Source organism: Numida meleagris, chromosome 1, assembly GCF_002078875.1.
Source record: "Numida meleagris isolate 19003 breed g44 Domestic line chromosome 1, NumMel1.0, whole genome shotgun sequence".
In the NCBI taxonomy this organism is placed as follows: domain Eukaryota; kingdom Metazoa; phylum Chordata; class Aves; order Galliformes; family Numididae; genus Numida; species Numida meleagris.
In genome coordinates this window covers 15,376,388-15,395,072 of record NC_034409.1, presented here as the reverse complement: position 1 = coordinate 15,395,072, position 18,685 = coordinate 15,376,388, and the positions used below count along the sequence as shown (strand labels likewise).

Here is an 18,685-nt window from a genome sequence, read left to right as displayed (position 1 = left end):
ATGATCAACATGGGAAAGTAGTTACACAACAATTTGAGGCATGCCATTATTTTTTTAATTCTCTTTTGGAATGCTGGAGTTGTTTCAATATTGCATCTAACACATCTTTTTTATAACATTATTATAAAAGCCTTTTATTTAATATGATAAACAGTGCAGTGTACAGAGACTAGCATCATGAGCATTATTTTGCTTTGCATTATGCATATAAACCCATACACAAGTTAAAAATTCTATTTGATTAGAATGTACTTATGAAATCAATGCATTTTTTTCCATCTAATTGGAAGAAAAACATGAATGATAATAACTGTACCAAATATTTCACAAGGACAGCGTTAGGAATGCAGGAGAACACTCTTTCCTTAAATTTGAAGCAACATGATACCAAGTACTGGAAAAGTATGACAGACAGAATAAAGTAGCTACGATCCAGCAGGAAATGCTAAGAAAGGAAATTGCCAAAAAGAATGATAAAAAAAAAATCTCACTTCCCTAGCAGAAATCTGAATTAGCTTTTGACCTTTCAATTTTTAATAAGCAGCTTATAACAACAGAACTTTATTACTGTGAAAGCATTCTGTTTAACTTACTGAATATAAGCACTTCTTACTCTTCTACTTCTTCACTATTAACTACTTGGATTAAAACAAGTGAAGCACAGACCAGTACAAGTATTAGCTTCTGTTTATATCCTGGTATTAGCTAGTAAATCACAACTTGATTTGTTTTCCAAAAGGCTCACCTTCATGGTAACAGATTACAACAGCTTTACTTCATATATTTCATTGAATAATTATTGTAGTTTCCACGGAAATAAATAAGAGGCATTACTTTCAGAGCAACATACATACTGAGTGCCATTGATCATTACTCATACAGTTCTTCTAATTCTCATACGTCATATTTCCTTCATTATTTTAATCTAAATGTTATACTACACATTGCTAAAAGAACTATGATTAATGCTAAGCCTATACTTCCTTAGAGTCTTATTAAAATAATTTAAGTACTCCAGATTTCAGGTAGTAGGGATAGATAGATTAGCAGACATTTATCTGGCTGTGTAATAATAACAGCATTATCTCAATTCATATAGAAAATATGAATAGTGATAATAGAATAACAAGTCATCATCAGCAACTTAAATACTTATCTTGTAAATATTGTTAGAAGTTACCATGTCCTTTTTTAAGGAGTCTAAAAATATCCATGATTCCTCAGCTTAAGTACCTAGACTGCCGGTAAAACATTGGAAAAACCATAGTTTATGACCACGTTTTTCAAAGATGGACCCTTTTGTATGGGATCGCTGAAAACTTCAGGTCTAAACAAGATGAGGATGAACTTCTGGGTATCTCATCTATTTGTCTACATATTTTAAATGCTTACATATATCAGCATCCTCTGACATTACAATGTCAACCAAGTAAGGCAGATTATCAGTGTGCAGTGTGTATTTTTCACTGAAACATTATAAAAAGTCCTCGTGTGTGTACTAGGAACAGTGGACATTCAAGCTGTTGTGTTTTTTTTCTTTCTAACTCCTTCTTAATCACCACAGAGAATGAAATCACTGCTAACATTTCCTACAGATTTATCACACTGGCTTTATTTTTGTACATTTATTCTGATGTTTCGAATATATAATATCCTTTCAAATTGCTGACAAAATAACATCAGTAATAGAATTGTTTAGCAAAATGTATCTATGAAACAATACATGAACTAGGAAAAAAATTGTGCATGCTAGGAAAGCTTAACCTATAGCTTACCGGTCATAGTCTCCGTTACACAGTGCTCTGACCGAAATCTTGAATGCCTGCCACACTGGATTTAATGTATTTTTTACGACTTCTGTTTTGTGGCAGATTGTAAAACTGCAATAAAAAAAAGATACAATTTGTATTTATTTACTTTTAATTTTGCGCCACCAAACATGGAATAAAAAGATCTATAACCTGTATGCACTGGTACAATGTCCATATAAAGTTTAAGAAAAGAAGTCCAGGAGAAGGGAGGCAAGGAGAACTGATGAGAACAGATCTATTTGTGAGTGATTATGGATGAAGGTGCTATACAATTCCAAACCTAAAATGTTTTTACCTAACAGGAATTACAACCATTCACTAAGTTAGTTCAGAGGAGAGCAGGATATGATTCCTGCTAAACAGGTAAGAAATTCAGACAAAAGAGTCTTGACTTTCTCACACTTGCTCGCTATTTTAGGTCTGGTTTTTTTTGTTTTTTTTTTTTTTAAACCAGAGTTGTCTCAGACAAAACATACAAGCCTCCATGAGATTCCATGATCCTCTCCTCTCAAATGAAGTATATATGAAATTCATACGAAATAGAGTACATTTTACTATATTCTGCTTTCTCTAAATGATGCAAAATAAAAATACCTCTTCTGAATCCTCATCTTGGGTTCTGAATTGTTCAAAAGAAAATAGGAGGTAAGGTTACTGTTGAAATCAATACTGAAATTCTACATACAGATGCAACTAAAGTTGTCCTTTGAAAGAATATGTTCCTGAAGTTCCAAAGGTCTATGTTCTTATCTGAGCTATTACTGAGAAGGCATAACTAAAAAATGTTTTCTGAGATATTTTTGAATTCTGTTTCATAGATCACTGTGAAAAAGACAAAAAAATCTGAATTTACAACATAAAGAATTGTCATCTAAAATAATATATAAGCATTAGCATGTTTCTGAGTTGTAATTTTCTTCAAGTATTCTATTTAAAGGCATGTTATATCTTGCTGTTTACCGATTTTTACTATGACTAATTTTTATTGTGATCTATATTTACCATACATTCAATTCTTAAAACTCTCAGTTGAAGTATTCGATGTTTGTTACAGCGGTTTTATTTCGGTGCTGCATAAATTGATATATTAAAATTCAATAAATGTAAAAGGAATGCAGCTTAGTCAGACAAATATTAAAAAAAGGAAAACTATTTTACTATCTGCAAATAAGCTGCTACTGCTTACGAGCACAAATATTTAGCAGGTATCTACCTGCCATCTTCATTGCTTCGTTGAAATACCAGGAAAGGATCAGATTTCCCAAAGAAGTCCTTCTTGTCTAGTTTGTTCGCACAAAATTGCATTAAAACTGAATCCTGAAATTGATAATACAGGAAAATTAAAAAGAGCATGCAGTTTGCTTAAGAAAATTAAGAATATAATTGACAACTAACCATACAAATAGAAAGCAAAATAAATGTGAGGTGTCTGGCTCCTAGATGCTTTCTACTTATTCATATTCTTGCAAACATCTTTGCAGTGCAGCTTGAACTGCTAAAACAAAGAATTCATCCACAGAAGTGTGCAAACTAAGTTCTGTGCTAAATACCTCATAATGTTTCAAGTGCTTTCTAACATCCAATGCTGCATTTTCTGGGAAGTAGATGCACAGCTAAAGAACACATTAGAATTAATTTTAAAGCTGCAGTGACACAACTAAGTCTTATTCCTTCAGTGACTTAAACCTGCCATTTTCTGCTTCTGCTGCCCATAAAGCAAACAGCTTAGCAGCTTGCTGTTAAGATGCCAGAAGATTCCAGAAAATGAGACTGGAAGGTACCAAATACAACCATTCTCATGCTGTTGTGGCCAGGCAAACCGATAGATCACACACTATCAAGTCTTCAGGTAGAGGCAAGAGTGCCAGAAGGACTATAATGCAAAGAGAAACCTGCAGATTCATTAGCTCACTGAGGCAGGGCCTGCTGGATAACTGTGTTCCATTATCAGGTCTACAGGTGTAATAAAAGCAAGATGAAGACTAGAGAAAACATAGCCCACCACTGACTGGGGTAGAAGAGCAAGTGACAGAGGAAATGGAAAATTTGTTTCCTCATACCATTCTGTTTCGGTCCTTACTGCTAAGATTTGAGTTTGAGAATCCTGGGCATCTGAGACCACTGGGAAAGTCTGGAACAAGGATAACTCTCCTTGGGAGAAGAGGACCAAGTGAGAGAACATTTAAACAGATTGTACACAAGCAAGTCCTGACAGGAAGCACTTAAAAGTGCTGATGGAGTTGGCAGTGTCACTGTGAGGCCACTTACAATTATTTCTGTAAAGTCCTGAACTGCTGAGCTTCAAGGAATTGGGATCAACATCCTAAATCCAGATGGAGATTAGTATGTACCTAAGCAGTCAATAATGACTCCAGTAACAACTAACATCTTCATTAATGAAACAGAGCACATCCTCAGCAAGTTTACAAACAACACAAAGCTAGATGTATTGGCTTCTCCGCCAGCTGGTTGTGCCACTATTCAGAGGGACCTGTATGAGCTAGAAAAACAGGCCTACATGAACATCATGGAGTTCAACGATGGGAAATGGACTTTGAGGGCAATAAGCTCCTGCACCAATAAAAGCTGCAGGACAAACAGCCTGAAAGTAGTTTTGCAGAAAAGAACTGGGTGGGCTTGATGGACACTAAGCTGATGGTGAGCTGTCAATAAGTACGCTGCAACAAAGAAGGCCAATGGCCTCTTGTGCTGCACTAAGTAGGGCGCTGAAAGGAAGCTGAGAGAAATGACTCAGCACTAGCGATGGCATACACGGAGTGCTGTGTTCAGTTCTGAGCTTCCCGGTACAGGAATGAAAAGGATATATAGGATCAATTCCAGAAAATGGGACGCTAAGATGATTGACTAAGGGACTGGACTGTCTCTCATACTAGGAGTGGCTAAGAGAGCTGAGATTCTCTTAGGCTGGAGAGGAGAAGGCTCAGAAGAATTAATTTGTACAAATACCTCAGGAGGAAGTAAACAGACTTCTCTTGATTAGTATCCAGTGGATGAAAAAGCAGCAATAGGTACAAAATGAAATACAGGAAGTTCCATTTAAACACAACAAAAAAAAAGACTTTTTACTATGAGGGCGGTGAAACACTGGAAGAGACTGAGGAGTCTCTCTGAATATACTCAAAACCTAACTGCACAGAGCCCTGACCAACTTGCTCTAAGCAGAGCAGAAGAGTTGGACTAGACGATCTCCCAAGGTTCCTTTCAACCTCAGCAACTCAGCGATTCTAAAAATCTTTGCCATTCTAAACAAAAGCTGTCCATTTTGAAAAAAAAAAGTCTCAGAAGATCAGTTAAGAATTAATCTAAATAATCAATAACCTTAGATAGGAAAATATCCCAAATAAAGGATGTGACAGTTCATGAGGGAGACAAGAGGCTGTGTCTCAGAGAACATGATAGAGAAAGCAGAAGAGATTGCAAGAAGAAGAGAGACTGATTCCCAAATTCATTGTAAGGTCCCTCCAGTGCTTTTAAACAAAAGTCATAATATATGCAAGTTTTGAGCAAGATGAACATGAAGAATATGAAAGCCTTCGAATACACCTACTGTTTATGTTTATTAAAAGGGAAAGAAAATAATCCTGTACCAATTATGAGCTTAATGACGTATTTGTGACGTTTGAATAGTATAATTGAGATCGCAATGCTAGTATTGAAGAATAAACCAGAGTACCATGAAAAAATACTCTGCAGTCTCCTCTGAGGTTGCTTATAAATGCTCAAAGTGATGGCAAACCAGTCTCAGGAATTGTTAGGTAGAAAAATAATTTCTGCGGGAAATCAATTAAATGATACATCCATTTTGTCATCTGATAAAGTGTTAATGTTTTGATCAGGTACTACCAAAATTTTGAGCCAAAGTAAAACAAAAGGAGAAAGACAGGCATTTTCCATGACTGTACATCACTTGTGCTAGTAACACAAGAATGTCCTATCGCTATATGAGAGAGCTATCACTTACTAGCACCTTCCATACCATCATGTTTGACAACACTTTGTATTTACTGATTTATTCCATGGCAATGGAAGGAGAGGTGTGAAAACAGGCTGAAAGACAATGTTACTGTGCAGAGCAATGGCAACGTTAGTACCCATTCCCAAGTAGGTCAAACATTTGCGTACAGAAAAAAAAATGTCAGAGCAAGGAGCCAATTTCTTGAACTGCAGTTAGATTTTTTTCCATTTAAATCTGACAGATAAGAAAGAAAAGCATTAGGATCCTCCTTAGCAAAGGACAAAAACAATAAACAAAGCCTAACTAAAGGTGGCAGAATTAGGAATAATTTAGCCTAGCAAATTCCATCTCAAGGACATACATTTTTCTGGTTCTACTTGCTATCAAATTTGAAAGAAAATTAAGAAAGAAAATTAATTGTCCACTGCTTCTTTCAGAAATCTCAGCCACAAAAAGGCATACTTCGTATAAATCTATTATTCCAAGACTAATTTTTTAGCAGAGAAAAGGTAGTTTGTTTGAGAGCACTCCCACAGACGCTGTTAATGGGAGTTAATGAAACTGAGCTGTAGCACCCTATTAGCATAACTGTGCAGGACTGGTAAATTGTCTGACAAAGGCAAATAAGATTTTAGACTGTGTGCTGTTCAAATACACCGAATCTGCTGAGAAATAATACAAACTTAACTACGAAATAAGGCAGAAAATTAAGGATTGCTTTCTTATAGAAGATATTTCTTCTAATGAACTTAAGAAAATAAGACCCAAACAGATTAGCTACCGGATATATTAGTAATACAAGGGACATTACTACTGCAGAAATAGAACAATAATTAACAGCTTATGGCCCAGTATGAAAGTTAGAAGTTACACAAAATGTGGTGCATTACCCCCAACACCATCCAGCTGCTAAAACTAAGCCCCGGAAACATATCTCTTCAAACCCTAAGGTATTTTTGTAGGTTTATGTATCCAATCTAATACTGCCCAGATCCCCTGGATCTCACAAAATACCTGATATTATTTCTTTTCTCATTTAAGATTTGCTATCTTGTCATTGCAAACTCTTCTAAGGTACATAGTACAGACTCATTCAGTATATACCATGCTTTGACTAACTCCCTCACCTTCAGATTCCAACCCTTCTTTATCACCCTGTATATACAATCCTTCCTTATTCTTCCTTCCAGACTCTTGTTTCTCTGTGATTTATGGCTTGCTGCTAGCTCATTCAGTGCTGGGAAGCAAAAGAGCTGGCCTGGCTCCAGGTACTTTCTGACCAGTATGACTGCTCCTCTGCCCAATCTACTTCATGATCCCCTACAAGGAGGAAAAGTGGTGATACAGCTTGGAAATAACATGATCACACCAGGTCTCTTCCCTTAACCAGCCAAATTCCCCACCGTCTGCTACACACTGAGAAATTTTTTTGCTTTCTATAAAACAAGTAGGCATTTGCATTTCCCTAGGCAGCCTCAACTTTAAAGGAAACTGAACTCTCCTTTTATGAAAATTCTTTTAAATATCTAAATAGCCTTTTCCAATAAACATTAATTTCACACTTCTTTAAATAATATGACTCACTATTAGCATATATTTCTTTTAATTCTAAGGTCAACTTTACTGTGATGATCATGCAGTATCAATATCTCATAATGCAAATGTAAGTCCATGGCTGAAACAAATGGATCTTTGTTAAAAACTGGACACTAAGGGATTAAAATATGATTACTCAGAGAATTAAAGACTAGATTAAGACTCATTTAAGAATCAAAAACTTTATGTTTCAAGTTGTTTTCTGCTTCTTTCTTTACTACATAAAGCTAAGTGTAACTGATAGGAAAAAATACCCTAACTTCTTATAGATATCACAAAATGGAAATTTATACATTTTACTTATAACAATCCGGTGCAGTGTAAATCGCAACTATTTTTGCTTTATTTTTCAAAAAGCAACAAACACACACTTACTCGGCAACAGCCCAGTTCCTCTGCTGTTACTATGACGGTTCCACACTTTTTCCCAGGAATGCCTCTACAAGAAAATGAAACCACATCACCTTAGTACTTTTAATGGTACACTGACAAAAGTTACAGCAGACACAGGCAGGCACAAGTTTTCAAGTCACAAAAGTGATGCCATGCCACAAAGTTTCACTCCTCAGTGAAAATGACTCACCTGGCTGAGTAAAAATGTTGGTTAACTTAAGTGAATGGTAAATACGTTGCATATTCCTTCTAATTTGCTTTAAACAGAACAGTTTTGGTTTTAAAGGAAATAACATAAAAAGTTTAAATGGGATGAAATGACAATATCAGAAATTCTGATTTCTTCTCCTTCATTGATATTTCATTTACAGATGACTGTACAAATTACAAATTTACAAAAATGATCCATTTACAGACTTTCCTTAAAGAAAATGCCTAAAATAAAGATATACACAAGCCTTGTTTTTACAAAGACACTAAAATTGAAATGCTCATGAAGACACATAATAATTTCACCATAACATAAGACATGCTGCTGCAACATCAGAAAGTACAAAACAAATCCTTAGCATAAAGAACAATATAGGAGTCACATAATACGATAGTATTTGTTTTAGTGGGAAAAAAATGTACAGATATTCAGATACAATTTGGTAATGGTGCCATATCCTACTATCTATTAATGTGTCTATTAACACATGCTCTGGTCATTACTACTGCAATTTTTTTCCAAATTGAATGTTATTGCTTATGCTAGTTTTATTTCTAGTTCTTTATGTCTATCCTTCTTTCTTGAAATTAAATAACTATTTGAATAAAATTACTTTCCAAGGAGACACTGAAATAAAATTAGATTTTTAAATTGACTATATTTTCCAGATTTCTTAAAGACAACTAGAAGGCACTCGTGTTCTTCTCTTGTGACATAATATCAACATTTATATCCACTGTTCTTATTTTTGCTTACTAGTTTCCTTAATCCTTTTGAAATCTTTTACAATGCTCTAAAGCTTTAAATAGTTCAGCAAGACTGTGGTACAGCACTGCATTGCAGAAACAAATACAATGACAAAAAGAAAACAATGTCATTTTAACTTCTAGGCAACACTACACCATATCTGCAAGCTGTAGAAACGAGAGACAGAAGAGAGCAAGAGACAGACCTGAAAGAAACAGACAGACACAGGAAGTGGAGGAGAGAGGAGGGTAAAGAAAGAGGAAGAGAAGGAAAGGAAAAAAAGAAAAGTGGTGGGAGAATGCTCTTACAAGCAGATCAAAGTTTAGAAATTATGAATACAGGAGCAAAGATTGATGCAAACCCTATGTAACAATTTTGGAAGCTTGCAGAAAGTCCTTTACAGAATGTGATGCTTACATCTATAAGGAATACATCAGGGAATGCTGCTCCCATGCCACTGCAGCCATTTACCAGTAATCATGTATAAGTGTGATTCCTCACCTGAAACTAGCATCCTCAGTGCAACAAGGTAAGTCTGATTTCACAGAAAACATAGTAGACAGGGAAGCTATTCGAGTCCTTGATAATAAATTTTAACTGACAATTTAAATACATACAAATCATCATAGAATCAAAGAATGGTTTGGGTTGGAAGGGACCTTTAAGATCATCTTGTTCGAACCCTCCTGGTATAGGCAGGGACACCTCCCTCTAGACCAGGTTGCTCAAAGCCCCATCCAGGCTGGCTTTGAACACCTCCAGGGTGGAAGCATCCACAACCTCACTGGGCAACCTGTTCCAGTACCTCATCACCCTCAAAGTAAAAGATTTCTTTCTAATATCTTGTCTAAATCTACCCTTTTCCAATTTAAACCCTGAGGCACTTTTCCATTTAACGTGGTTTGATTTATAAAGTACAATACAATTTAAGACCAAGCAGGAGAATTTTCTAAAAACAACAGGAAAAAGAATCTAGTCACTGCAAATGTTATACAGTATGATTTATAGTTCAATTCACTTCTTCTAATGATTTGGTTTTAAATCTGCCACTCTCCAATGGCTCAATGCCTGAAAACTATAGGATATTGACTTGTAGTCTCAGACTTTCTAAAGATGAAAAAACTGTATTCTTTACTTTGGAAGAGTACCTCAAAAACTTTTGAAATTTGGTACTAAGAGAAGCAGCAGAAATGACTTAGTTATTAGAGTGATACTGAACTTACATGGAAAAATGTTTCAAGGAACAAATGACCATGACCCATGCTTTGATGGATAAGGAAGAAATAGAAATCTCAGAAGTATTACTAAAAATCCAGAAGGCCCCAGTACCACAATTCTGTAGGCTATGTCACTCAAATAGAAAGAACCATTATCAGAATTACCATTACCTGAAGCAAAACTCTCGCTACACAGACATCTGAATCCAGGATGGACTCAAATCAGCATTAGGGATTTATTTGAGAGGTAGTCCACACAGTGACAGTACTTATGAACAAAAGCAATAAACATGTACTTTGGTATGAAAAGACCAACAGATTTACCCCACTCCCAAAAAGTTGTTGTGTTATTAGATCATGAGAAATACAATTCTGATTACTTCCTGAAGAGCTGGAGAACTACAGCCAACTGCTGATATGCAACTTTTGTTTCTGACAAACTGGTGATACAATGATATAGGAGAGTCTTGTGCCATTCTGCTTGTAGACAGAGTCAATATCTGCCAGACTGAAACAGAGATCTGCACATGAAGACTTGCTGTACTTTGTCTTACGAACATGGAGGACAAGGGAGACCCAACCCCAAAAGACACACGTGTTTTGAATTACCACTCTGAAAGATGAGGAAACTGGAAAGGCAATCCCTTGAAGAAAATGGCATGAGTATGTCAGCAAAAAAGAGAAATAATAATTGCTGAGTAGAGAGGAAAATTACACACAGTTAAGTCCTATCTGAAAGCACCTGGAGTAACGTTTGGCTTGACTACCACCAAAGATCTAGAGAACACGTCTCTTACAAAAGAAAGATAATTTTGCCATGATGGCTGGCAAAGAAATGCTTAATCGAGATTAGCACAGAATTTCTTTAAAAAGCTCACATTATTCAGGACCTTAAAACTACCAAGTGACTTCTACAGTTTGAGATGCTATTAAGGATAAGTTTTGTATGCTTGTCATGAGACTACGAGCATGAAAAAAAAGACTGGGCCATTTGCAGACACTAAGGAGTTTGTGCCCTTACAAACTTCCTTACAACTATTCACCAAGAAAAGAAATACTTAAATGTAAAGTCAGTACCCTGCCAAAAACTTCAGTGGCCATAGATGAGTCAAATGGAAAGGCCTTTAACTAGCAATAACGCCTGTTGAGTAAAACAGAGTCAAGCTTGTGCATTAATTGTGGATTAAGCATTACGGACCGGTCCTTTCAAGTGCCTGGCAAATATTAACTAATATTATCTTGCAGATGACGTTGTAAGACTTCCGCCTGTTTAAATCCAGAATGCAGTGCCACTACCCACCTTTTTTAGCTTTAGTGAATATCTGGTTTTGAGATGTCCTGGAGTTGGTTCTATAGCACTGTAGTGACATTACAGTATTTATTTTTGACAACCAAATTCTCTGGGTAGGATTCTCTGGAAAAGGTTATAGAACAGCATCTGTGGGGTAATCTGTATTGCATAATCATTACCAACTCTACCACTCAGAAATAGTTATCTGATATTCAGATACAGAAAATGTGCCAGTCTGGGTATAAGTAGGGTGCAAGTTGAATAAAGGAAAAAAAAATGTGAGGAATCATAGAATCACAAGGTTGGAAAGGACCTACAAGATCATCTAGTCCACCCGTCCTCCCATCACCATTACTACCACCGAGCTATTAAATCATATCTCGTAGCACCTCATCCAGATGCCTCTTCACACTCTGTGCCAAGCCTATAGCGCTGCATGGGGTTACTGTACCCAAAGTGTAGGACCCAGCACTGGGCCTTATTGAACCTCATCCCATTCGCCTCAGCCCAGCAATGCAGCCTATCCAGATCACTCTGAAGGGCCTCCCTACTCTCAGGCAGATTGACACTACCTCCCAGCTTGGTGTCACCTGCAAACTTACTGAGGATACACTCAATCCCCTCATCTAGGTCATCAATAAAGATATTAAACAAGATGGGACCCAGTACCGACCCCTGGGGACACCACTTGTAACGGGATGCCAGCTGGACTTAACTCCATTAACCACTACCTGCTGGTCATGGCCCTCTAGCTAGTTCTTTACCCAGAGAAGAGTACACCTGCCCAGGCCACAGGCAGTCAGTTTCCCCAGAAGAATACTGTGGGAGACAGTGTCAAAGGCTTTGCTGAAGTCTAGGTAGACTACACCAACAGCCCTTCCCTCATCTACCAGTCTGGTCACATGGTCATAGAAGGAGATTAGGTTGGACAAGCATGACCTGACTTTCATGAACTTGTGCTGGCTGGGCCTGATCCCCTGGATGCCATGCACATGCCGTGTGACCTCACCCAAGACGATTTGCTCCATAACTTCCCCTGGTACCAAGGTCAGCCGAGGCTGACAGGCCTGTAGTTCCCCGGATCCTCCTTATGACCCTTCTTGTAGATGGGAGTCACACCGGCAAGCCTCCAAACCTCTGGGACCTCTCAGGATAGCCAGGAACACTGACAGATGGTGGGAAATGGCTTAGCAATCACCTCCAGCTTGCCAGAATCACTTGCCAGCTCCCTCAGCACCCTAGAGTGGAGCCTGTCTGGTCTCATGGACTTGTGACAGTCCAGATGGAAGAGCAGCTCTCTAACTGTCTCTACCTGAATCACCAGGAGTGTATTCTGTGTTCCATACCAGACTTCCCGGTCAGGGCAAAGGTCTACATATAGGGTCCTATTGGTCTGAGAGCCCAAAAACTGTAAACGTTCTACAGTTTTTAGGTCATTTAAAGTGCCATTCTGGCAGACATTATGGCACAGGGTTAGCTGAGGTCTCTGACGCTACAGAATGAAAGATTTTGCTTTTTTGCAGAAAGTCCATGGAAAGATGCTCAAAGATGGCAAAATAATTGTACAAGTCTTCGAAGAAGCAATTGACTGTTACGAGAATTGAAAACAAAACCATAATCAAAAGTAAAGTCCTCAACAATATCTGCATGTCTGTCAACTGTGTACAGCCTTGAGGAGTTACTGTCTCCCTAGAACAAATGATTCCATGACTGAGACACTGTATCTGCAGCACCAAAATAAGCTTGAAAAGACACTCTGACTTAATAAGAACTGAAAAGGCGGATCTTGCCAAAGTCAGTGGCAAAGTCAGAGAAAGATGACAATTAATATTGGAATATGAACATCTGAGAATAAACAGAGCCTTAAATTTGGCAAGCTGAAACTGCAGTGAGGCAGAAGATTAAATTTTTTAATGATCTGAAAAGTGTTCACCGTCTTATTCCTGAATGCATAGAACCTAGGCCCTCTGGCAGTCACAGCCACAGATAAGAGTACAGGACAAATATATAGGAAGTACCTATTCCAGGGCTCAAATATATTTTTCTATCAATTATGTTGACAGCAAGATGACAAGAGAAAGAGCTTCCCCAAACAGGCCAGCTGGATCCAGTACAGCCTCATTAACAAGCAGTGGCACTCAGATGTGAATAACTACTGTTGAATGCTCATTAAGCTTTGCAATGGCTCTGCCTCATTGTTAAAGGGAATCCCGACAGGAGTGCACTTAGCAGGTCCTGGAAGGAACATTTCTCAGAATTATAAATGTAGCTAGTACATATCTTCTCTCTAGGGAGACAGAACATGCAAATATCAATTTGTGAAAAATTTCAAGGAAAGCGATAGTCACTTGAGAGAAAAACAAAGCTGCACCAATTCTTAAGTAGATGTATTTGCACCTTACCCTTTCATATTCATACAACTGGAGCACACAAGATCAGTCTGAGCAATTCTTACATAGAGCTTGACTTGAGAAAGCATTTAATGAATTGAGTAACCCAAAAGTTAAAGAGAGTAAAAATTACTGTTAAAATGACAAATTACCCATTTCACCTGCCTTGTATGACTAGATTTATTTCCCAGGAGAAACGAGCTAGAGGAAACGTTCACATTTGTTCTTGTCCAGTTTGTAAAACAAAGTGCAGCAATAAAGAACTGTTTGTGAACACAAAAGCTCCTAGACAGTCATAGGCACAACAGGGCAGCACACAACCATACTGGAAACGAGAGTTTTCTGCTACTGACAGGCATTAATGGGCTTTGAGAAACAGAAACAGAATGGGAGGTAGAGGAGATATCCTCACACTGCCAATAGCAAATATTATTACTTTCACTCCATGGCATAATTCACTGGAGCTCATAAAACCAACAGAACTGCAAGTCATGCCTGTGATGAAGCCAAAGAAGAAAAGTAAGTATGCATCTTCATTTTTGCTCTCACCACAAAGGACAGTACCAAGATATGCATTTCAACCTACTGGACAGATCACTGTAATAGTGACCCTCTCAGCTTGAGATCTGTACTTTCATCTTGATGAGGTGGAGAACAAAGGTATTTTACCTTGAAAAGATACCTAAGGGAATTTTCCCTGGTGATGAGCAGTCTGAATTAGCCTTCATGGCAGCCATGGTTTCTCAAATCTCATAAGGTTTTTGTAGATGTTCAAAGTGCAAACTTCAAATCCTTTCATTTTGGAAAAATGTCAGAGTCTACTTGAATGTCAGTAAGAGGATGGAGTTCTACCTTCTCAAGCTGCTTAACTACAGAAAGTGGTACTTCAGTAGGGTAGCTGACTAGAACTAAAACAGCACTGAGCATTCTCTTCTTTGTATGCCTATTAGCAGAGAATGGAAGAGGCAGAATTTTAATGAGCTTCAGCAATACTATGAAGAGAAAAAGCTCTTTGATCTCAAGTGGAAGATTGTAAAGAATGTTCAAGACATGTAAATGTGGACTTGACTTTGTAAAGAGAATTGTAAAGTCAAAGCAAAAGGTATCTTTAGGAAGGGAAGACAGGCAATATTGTCAAAAGAATCACTGAATCATTTAGGTTAGAAAAAACCCATAAGATCATCAGGTCCAAGAACACTGAGACATTAAACACACCTGTATAAGCAAACAATCATAAAAGGAAATGTAATGAACAAAATAAGATAACAAATGTCTCCTAGACACCAAGGTAAGCAGACTCCAGAAAGTCCAGAGTGAAAAATCAATTAGCCATAGCTGTCTACAGCACTGTCAAAAACTCCAACAAAATAAAACCTGAACACTGAGAAGAGCTGAAAAAAAATCAACATTAACAAATATCTACCCACACCATTTATACAAAAAGGAAGGTATATTTTGAAACTTTTCAAAAGGACAACTGGCTTGGGTCCATTTAGTAGCTGACACATAACAGAGCAGACCTAAACAATACTTGTTTAGCCAAGAGAGAAAGTATCACATAGGTTTGTGTAACTGTGAAATAATGGTAAGACAGAGAAAGATACAGTGAAGCTAATTTCAAACTTCAAATTTCATCTGTTACTCACTTCAAGAACAAATTATTTTTAATCTACATGTTTAAAATAAAATTCAGGAGCTTACTCGGAAAAATTTCAAGTGTGCTGAACAATTCACCATATTGAAGACAGAATGAACTACTACTACCTTCAAGAAATCAAAAAGATTTCTCTTTGAAAATATGGGTGCCTTCAAAGTCAGCACCTGCCTCTGACCAAGTCACCACAGGCTCCCGCCCTCCCAAGTGACTTCTAGTGCAAAAAGTTAATGGCATTTAGCGTGCAATTCGCTGTCTAATTCACAAATTCATAGCATAAGTTAAACTAAATTATCATAGCTGTTAGCATAAGTCTGTGAACATTTGTTTTAGTAGAAGGAAACAAATTAAGGCAAACCCCTTGTCTCAAACACAGGACAGTGTTCAAGTGAGTAGACAACCAGACTACACAACCATCCTGCTACCCCACCTTTGATGGGGTAACAGCTCTCCTGGGAAGGGTATGGGAGTAGTCTAACATACGCCTCCCATCTCCACTTCACATACTTATCCTCTAGGCTATTTCTTGGACAGGTTTTTAAAAGTTTCATATCCAGGATGGCTGAATCACAAGCCGTTGCTGTCTAATAACCAAAATGGGTGCTCAAGTTAACCACTTTATATGAAAGTTGCTTTTTCTGGGTAGTTTTTCAAGTCATTTAAGGAAATAGTCAATATATTATGTTGCTGTGTGCATAGATATGTTTTTAAGTTTAAACAGTACATTTGTAGGAGTTACCCTGAATTATTCTGCAGACACTTAAACCAGCCACACCTTGAAGAGGTGATTTGAGGAGCTGAAGATTTTCATTACTCTTATAGTACTTTCCAGTGTGCACAATCCTATTACTACAGATAAAGGAAATAATAACAAAATGAGTAGTCACATTAACAGAACTGTTAATGTATAGGTAAATTAATCCCTGATTTAAAAATAAATCATATATAAATACTGGCATAGTCCTTGGGTATGGGGGCATGGGGGACAGGAGAGGTTTCAGGGTCGGGGTTTACTTGGGACTTGTCATAAAAACCAAGTCTGTAAATACAGTGATCAGATTATTGAACTATGCATATTTGGAGCCCCTTAAAACTCAGCAAAAATACATTTATCAACTCCAATTCCAAGCACTAAAGAGAAAGTGAATTATATTGTTAAAGGATGTTACAACACTAGTGATAACAACACTTATGGATTTTAGCAAGAGAACTAACAGCTCAGAATTATTACAAATCAATTTGAATCACCTGCAGTTGGCTGTAAATTAGGGAAGCTAAACCAAAGGCTTATTTTGAGAAAATACTATGTGAAAACGTTTTGCAAATGCATTTCAAGGTTCTCCTTGCTACTCAATTTCTAAGCATTAACTATACAGTGAGAGCTGCTGAACAGCTGATATCTGCCTTTGTAAAAAAAACCAAATGATTGGAAGTAAGACCTTTACAGAAAAAATTTAGTCAAGGCTAATGGACTGGAAGAACATAACAGGAATGCCTACCTACAACGCAGTGGTAGCCAACCTCTCACATTTATGATTCAAAAAGGTTTATTTCAGGGATGCATACGTTTCAGAAATGGAAGAACCTGAAATCCCACTTAAAATATTTTCGGAACTTAAAATATTTTCAAAAAGTAATTATACAAAGCTTACTTTTTGTTAACAAAACATTATAATTTTTATAGTTTTTTTATATTATATGGCCACTTAGATTAACTTAAAAAAATTATGAAAATTCTCTTGCTACTTATCAATTTAAATGGCCTGTTCTCAACTGTTATTTCATCCAGAAACACTTCCGGAGACAACCAGAAATTATGTTTTGGCACAACAATATGAAACCTCAGGTTTATTTCCAAGCTTACACCTCTGCTGGAATTGTAAAAAATTGAGAATTTAATTGGATTCAAGTATTGAGAAGGTTTGGGGCATGACACACTTCAATACTTCAAAGTTATTTAAAGAGAAAATCATGGCTATCATACATAGCTCTCCTTGAAGCTGGCCACAGTTTTCATGAAGCTGAAAAATTTAGGACCACCTCCACACCATATCAACAAGCTCCTTTGATACAAATTACAGAAATGGTCATTTTTCTTAGTATTTTATTAATGACACTAAGTTCTTCACATTAGCAAGAAAAAAAAGCTAGTAAAGTCTAGGGAAAAAGGCTACAACTGGTATGAATTGTACTTCATCCTGATCCTGATTCTCATTATTTGAATACAAAATCAGAATAAGTACCATTGGTGGTGCTTTTACCAAAGTTTGACACAGACAAATATTCTCCTACAAGTGACAGATGTCTGCTTAGACGCTGCATGGAAGAGTCAAGATCTACAAAGTACAAATGCAATCTCTTCCCTAAGGAATCACACAGAAACAACTCAACCCAAACAGTGCTTGTCATCATTTATATATAAGGTCTCCTAAGCCTGAAACCTTCACCTGGATTTGCAAGGAAACCAGCATTGAGGAAATTATTCACAACGAACCCAGTAAAATGTAACAAGAACATTACAGCACAGTAAACAAATGCATGATCATTCACAGAAGTGCAACTACTGTTAAAAAAAAACAAACTGATCAAAATGAAGAAATATACTAAATTCAATAAATATTAATCACATAAAGTGTCCAGCTATACCTTTAAATATTTGCTTTTAGTGTGTGCCAACCTAAATTTGTAGCTTACATTAGGATAAAAATTGTAAATTATTTTCAATTACTACAGCATTTTTTAGGAATAAATAGCGCAGTTATTTCTCAAATCTTTTGCACTTTAAATATTTGTATATCCCTATGAGCAGTGGTTTGCAGACACAAAATCCTCTCAGCAGCAGAAAAATCCATAGACCATATAAAGTTTTTGATAAATTTTGTTGGATAAATAGCAAATATTTTACTTACTGTTTGGAAATTGTGTTACTAGCATTAATAAAAATAAAAGTAGGAAAGTCTGTCTTTGAAATACAGGGTTTTCTTCCTTGATGTTTGAACAAAAAGCCATAGAGATTTATGATGTGTTAATCTGCAGGCTAGAATGTCATTTTGGTGGGTTATGAGGATATTCTGATATGGTATCTCAGTGCTTTGGTAGTTTTATAATGTCTTATATTGCTTTGATAACAACGTTCCATGCGATCAAAAGGATTTTGATGAGATTCATTAAGCACAAATGATTCTGTAAATGTTGAGTGATAGTCAACATTAAATCCATACTTAAATCAATGAAATAAGGTACTATACTTGTACTATAGAAGTTGTAACAATTCTGTGATTCTATGAAAAGGTAAATTTTATTACTTGGATTATAAATGGGTACACCTAAGGAAAGGTTCTTTGCAGATTTACGCAACATGACAGTTTCATATCCATGGACAAGACAGGAGGTTAGTAA

At 36.7% G+C, this 18,685-nt stretch overlaps 1 protein-coding gene across 4 annotated transcripts in view; it reads right to left on the bottom strand.

Annotated features, from left to right (window-relative positions):
* Positions 1 to 18,685, bottom strand: part of CPNE8 (copine 8) — a 94,920-nt gene that overhangs the window by 39,378 nt on the left and 36,857 nt on the right. For all 4 annotated transcript variants that reach the window (XM_021384639.1, XM_021384642.1, XM_021384640.1 and 1 more), the window contains exons 7-9: positions 7,759 to 7,822; positions 3,025 to 3,128; positions 1,776 to 1,880 (exon numbers count right to left, since the gene is read on the bottom strand). In XM_021384639.1, coding sequence (XP_021240314.1) covers positions 1,776 to 1,880; positions 3,025 to 3,128; positions 7,759 to 7,822 — 273 coding nt within the window. The remainder of the gene's footprint in view (positions 1 to 1,775; positions 1,881 to 3,024; positions 3,129 to 7,758; positions 7,823 to 18,685) is intronic.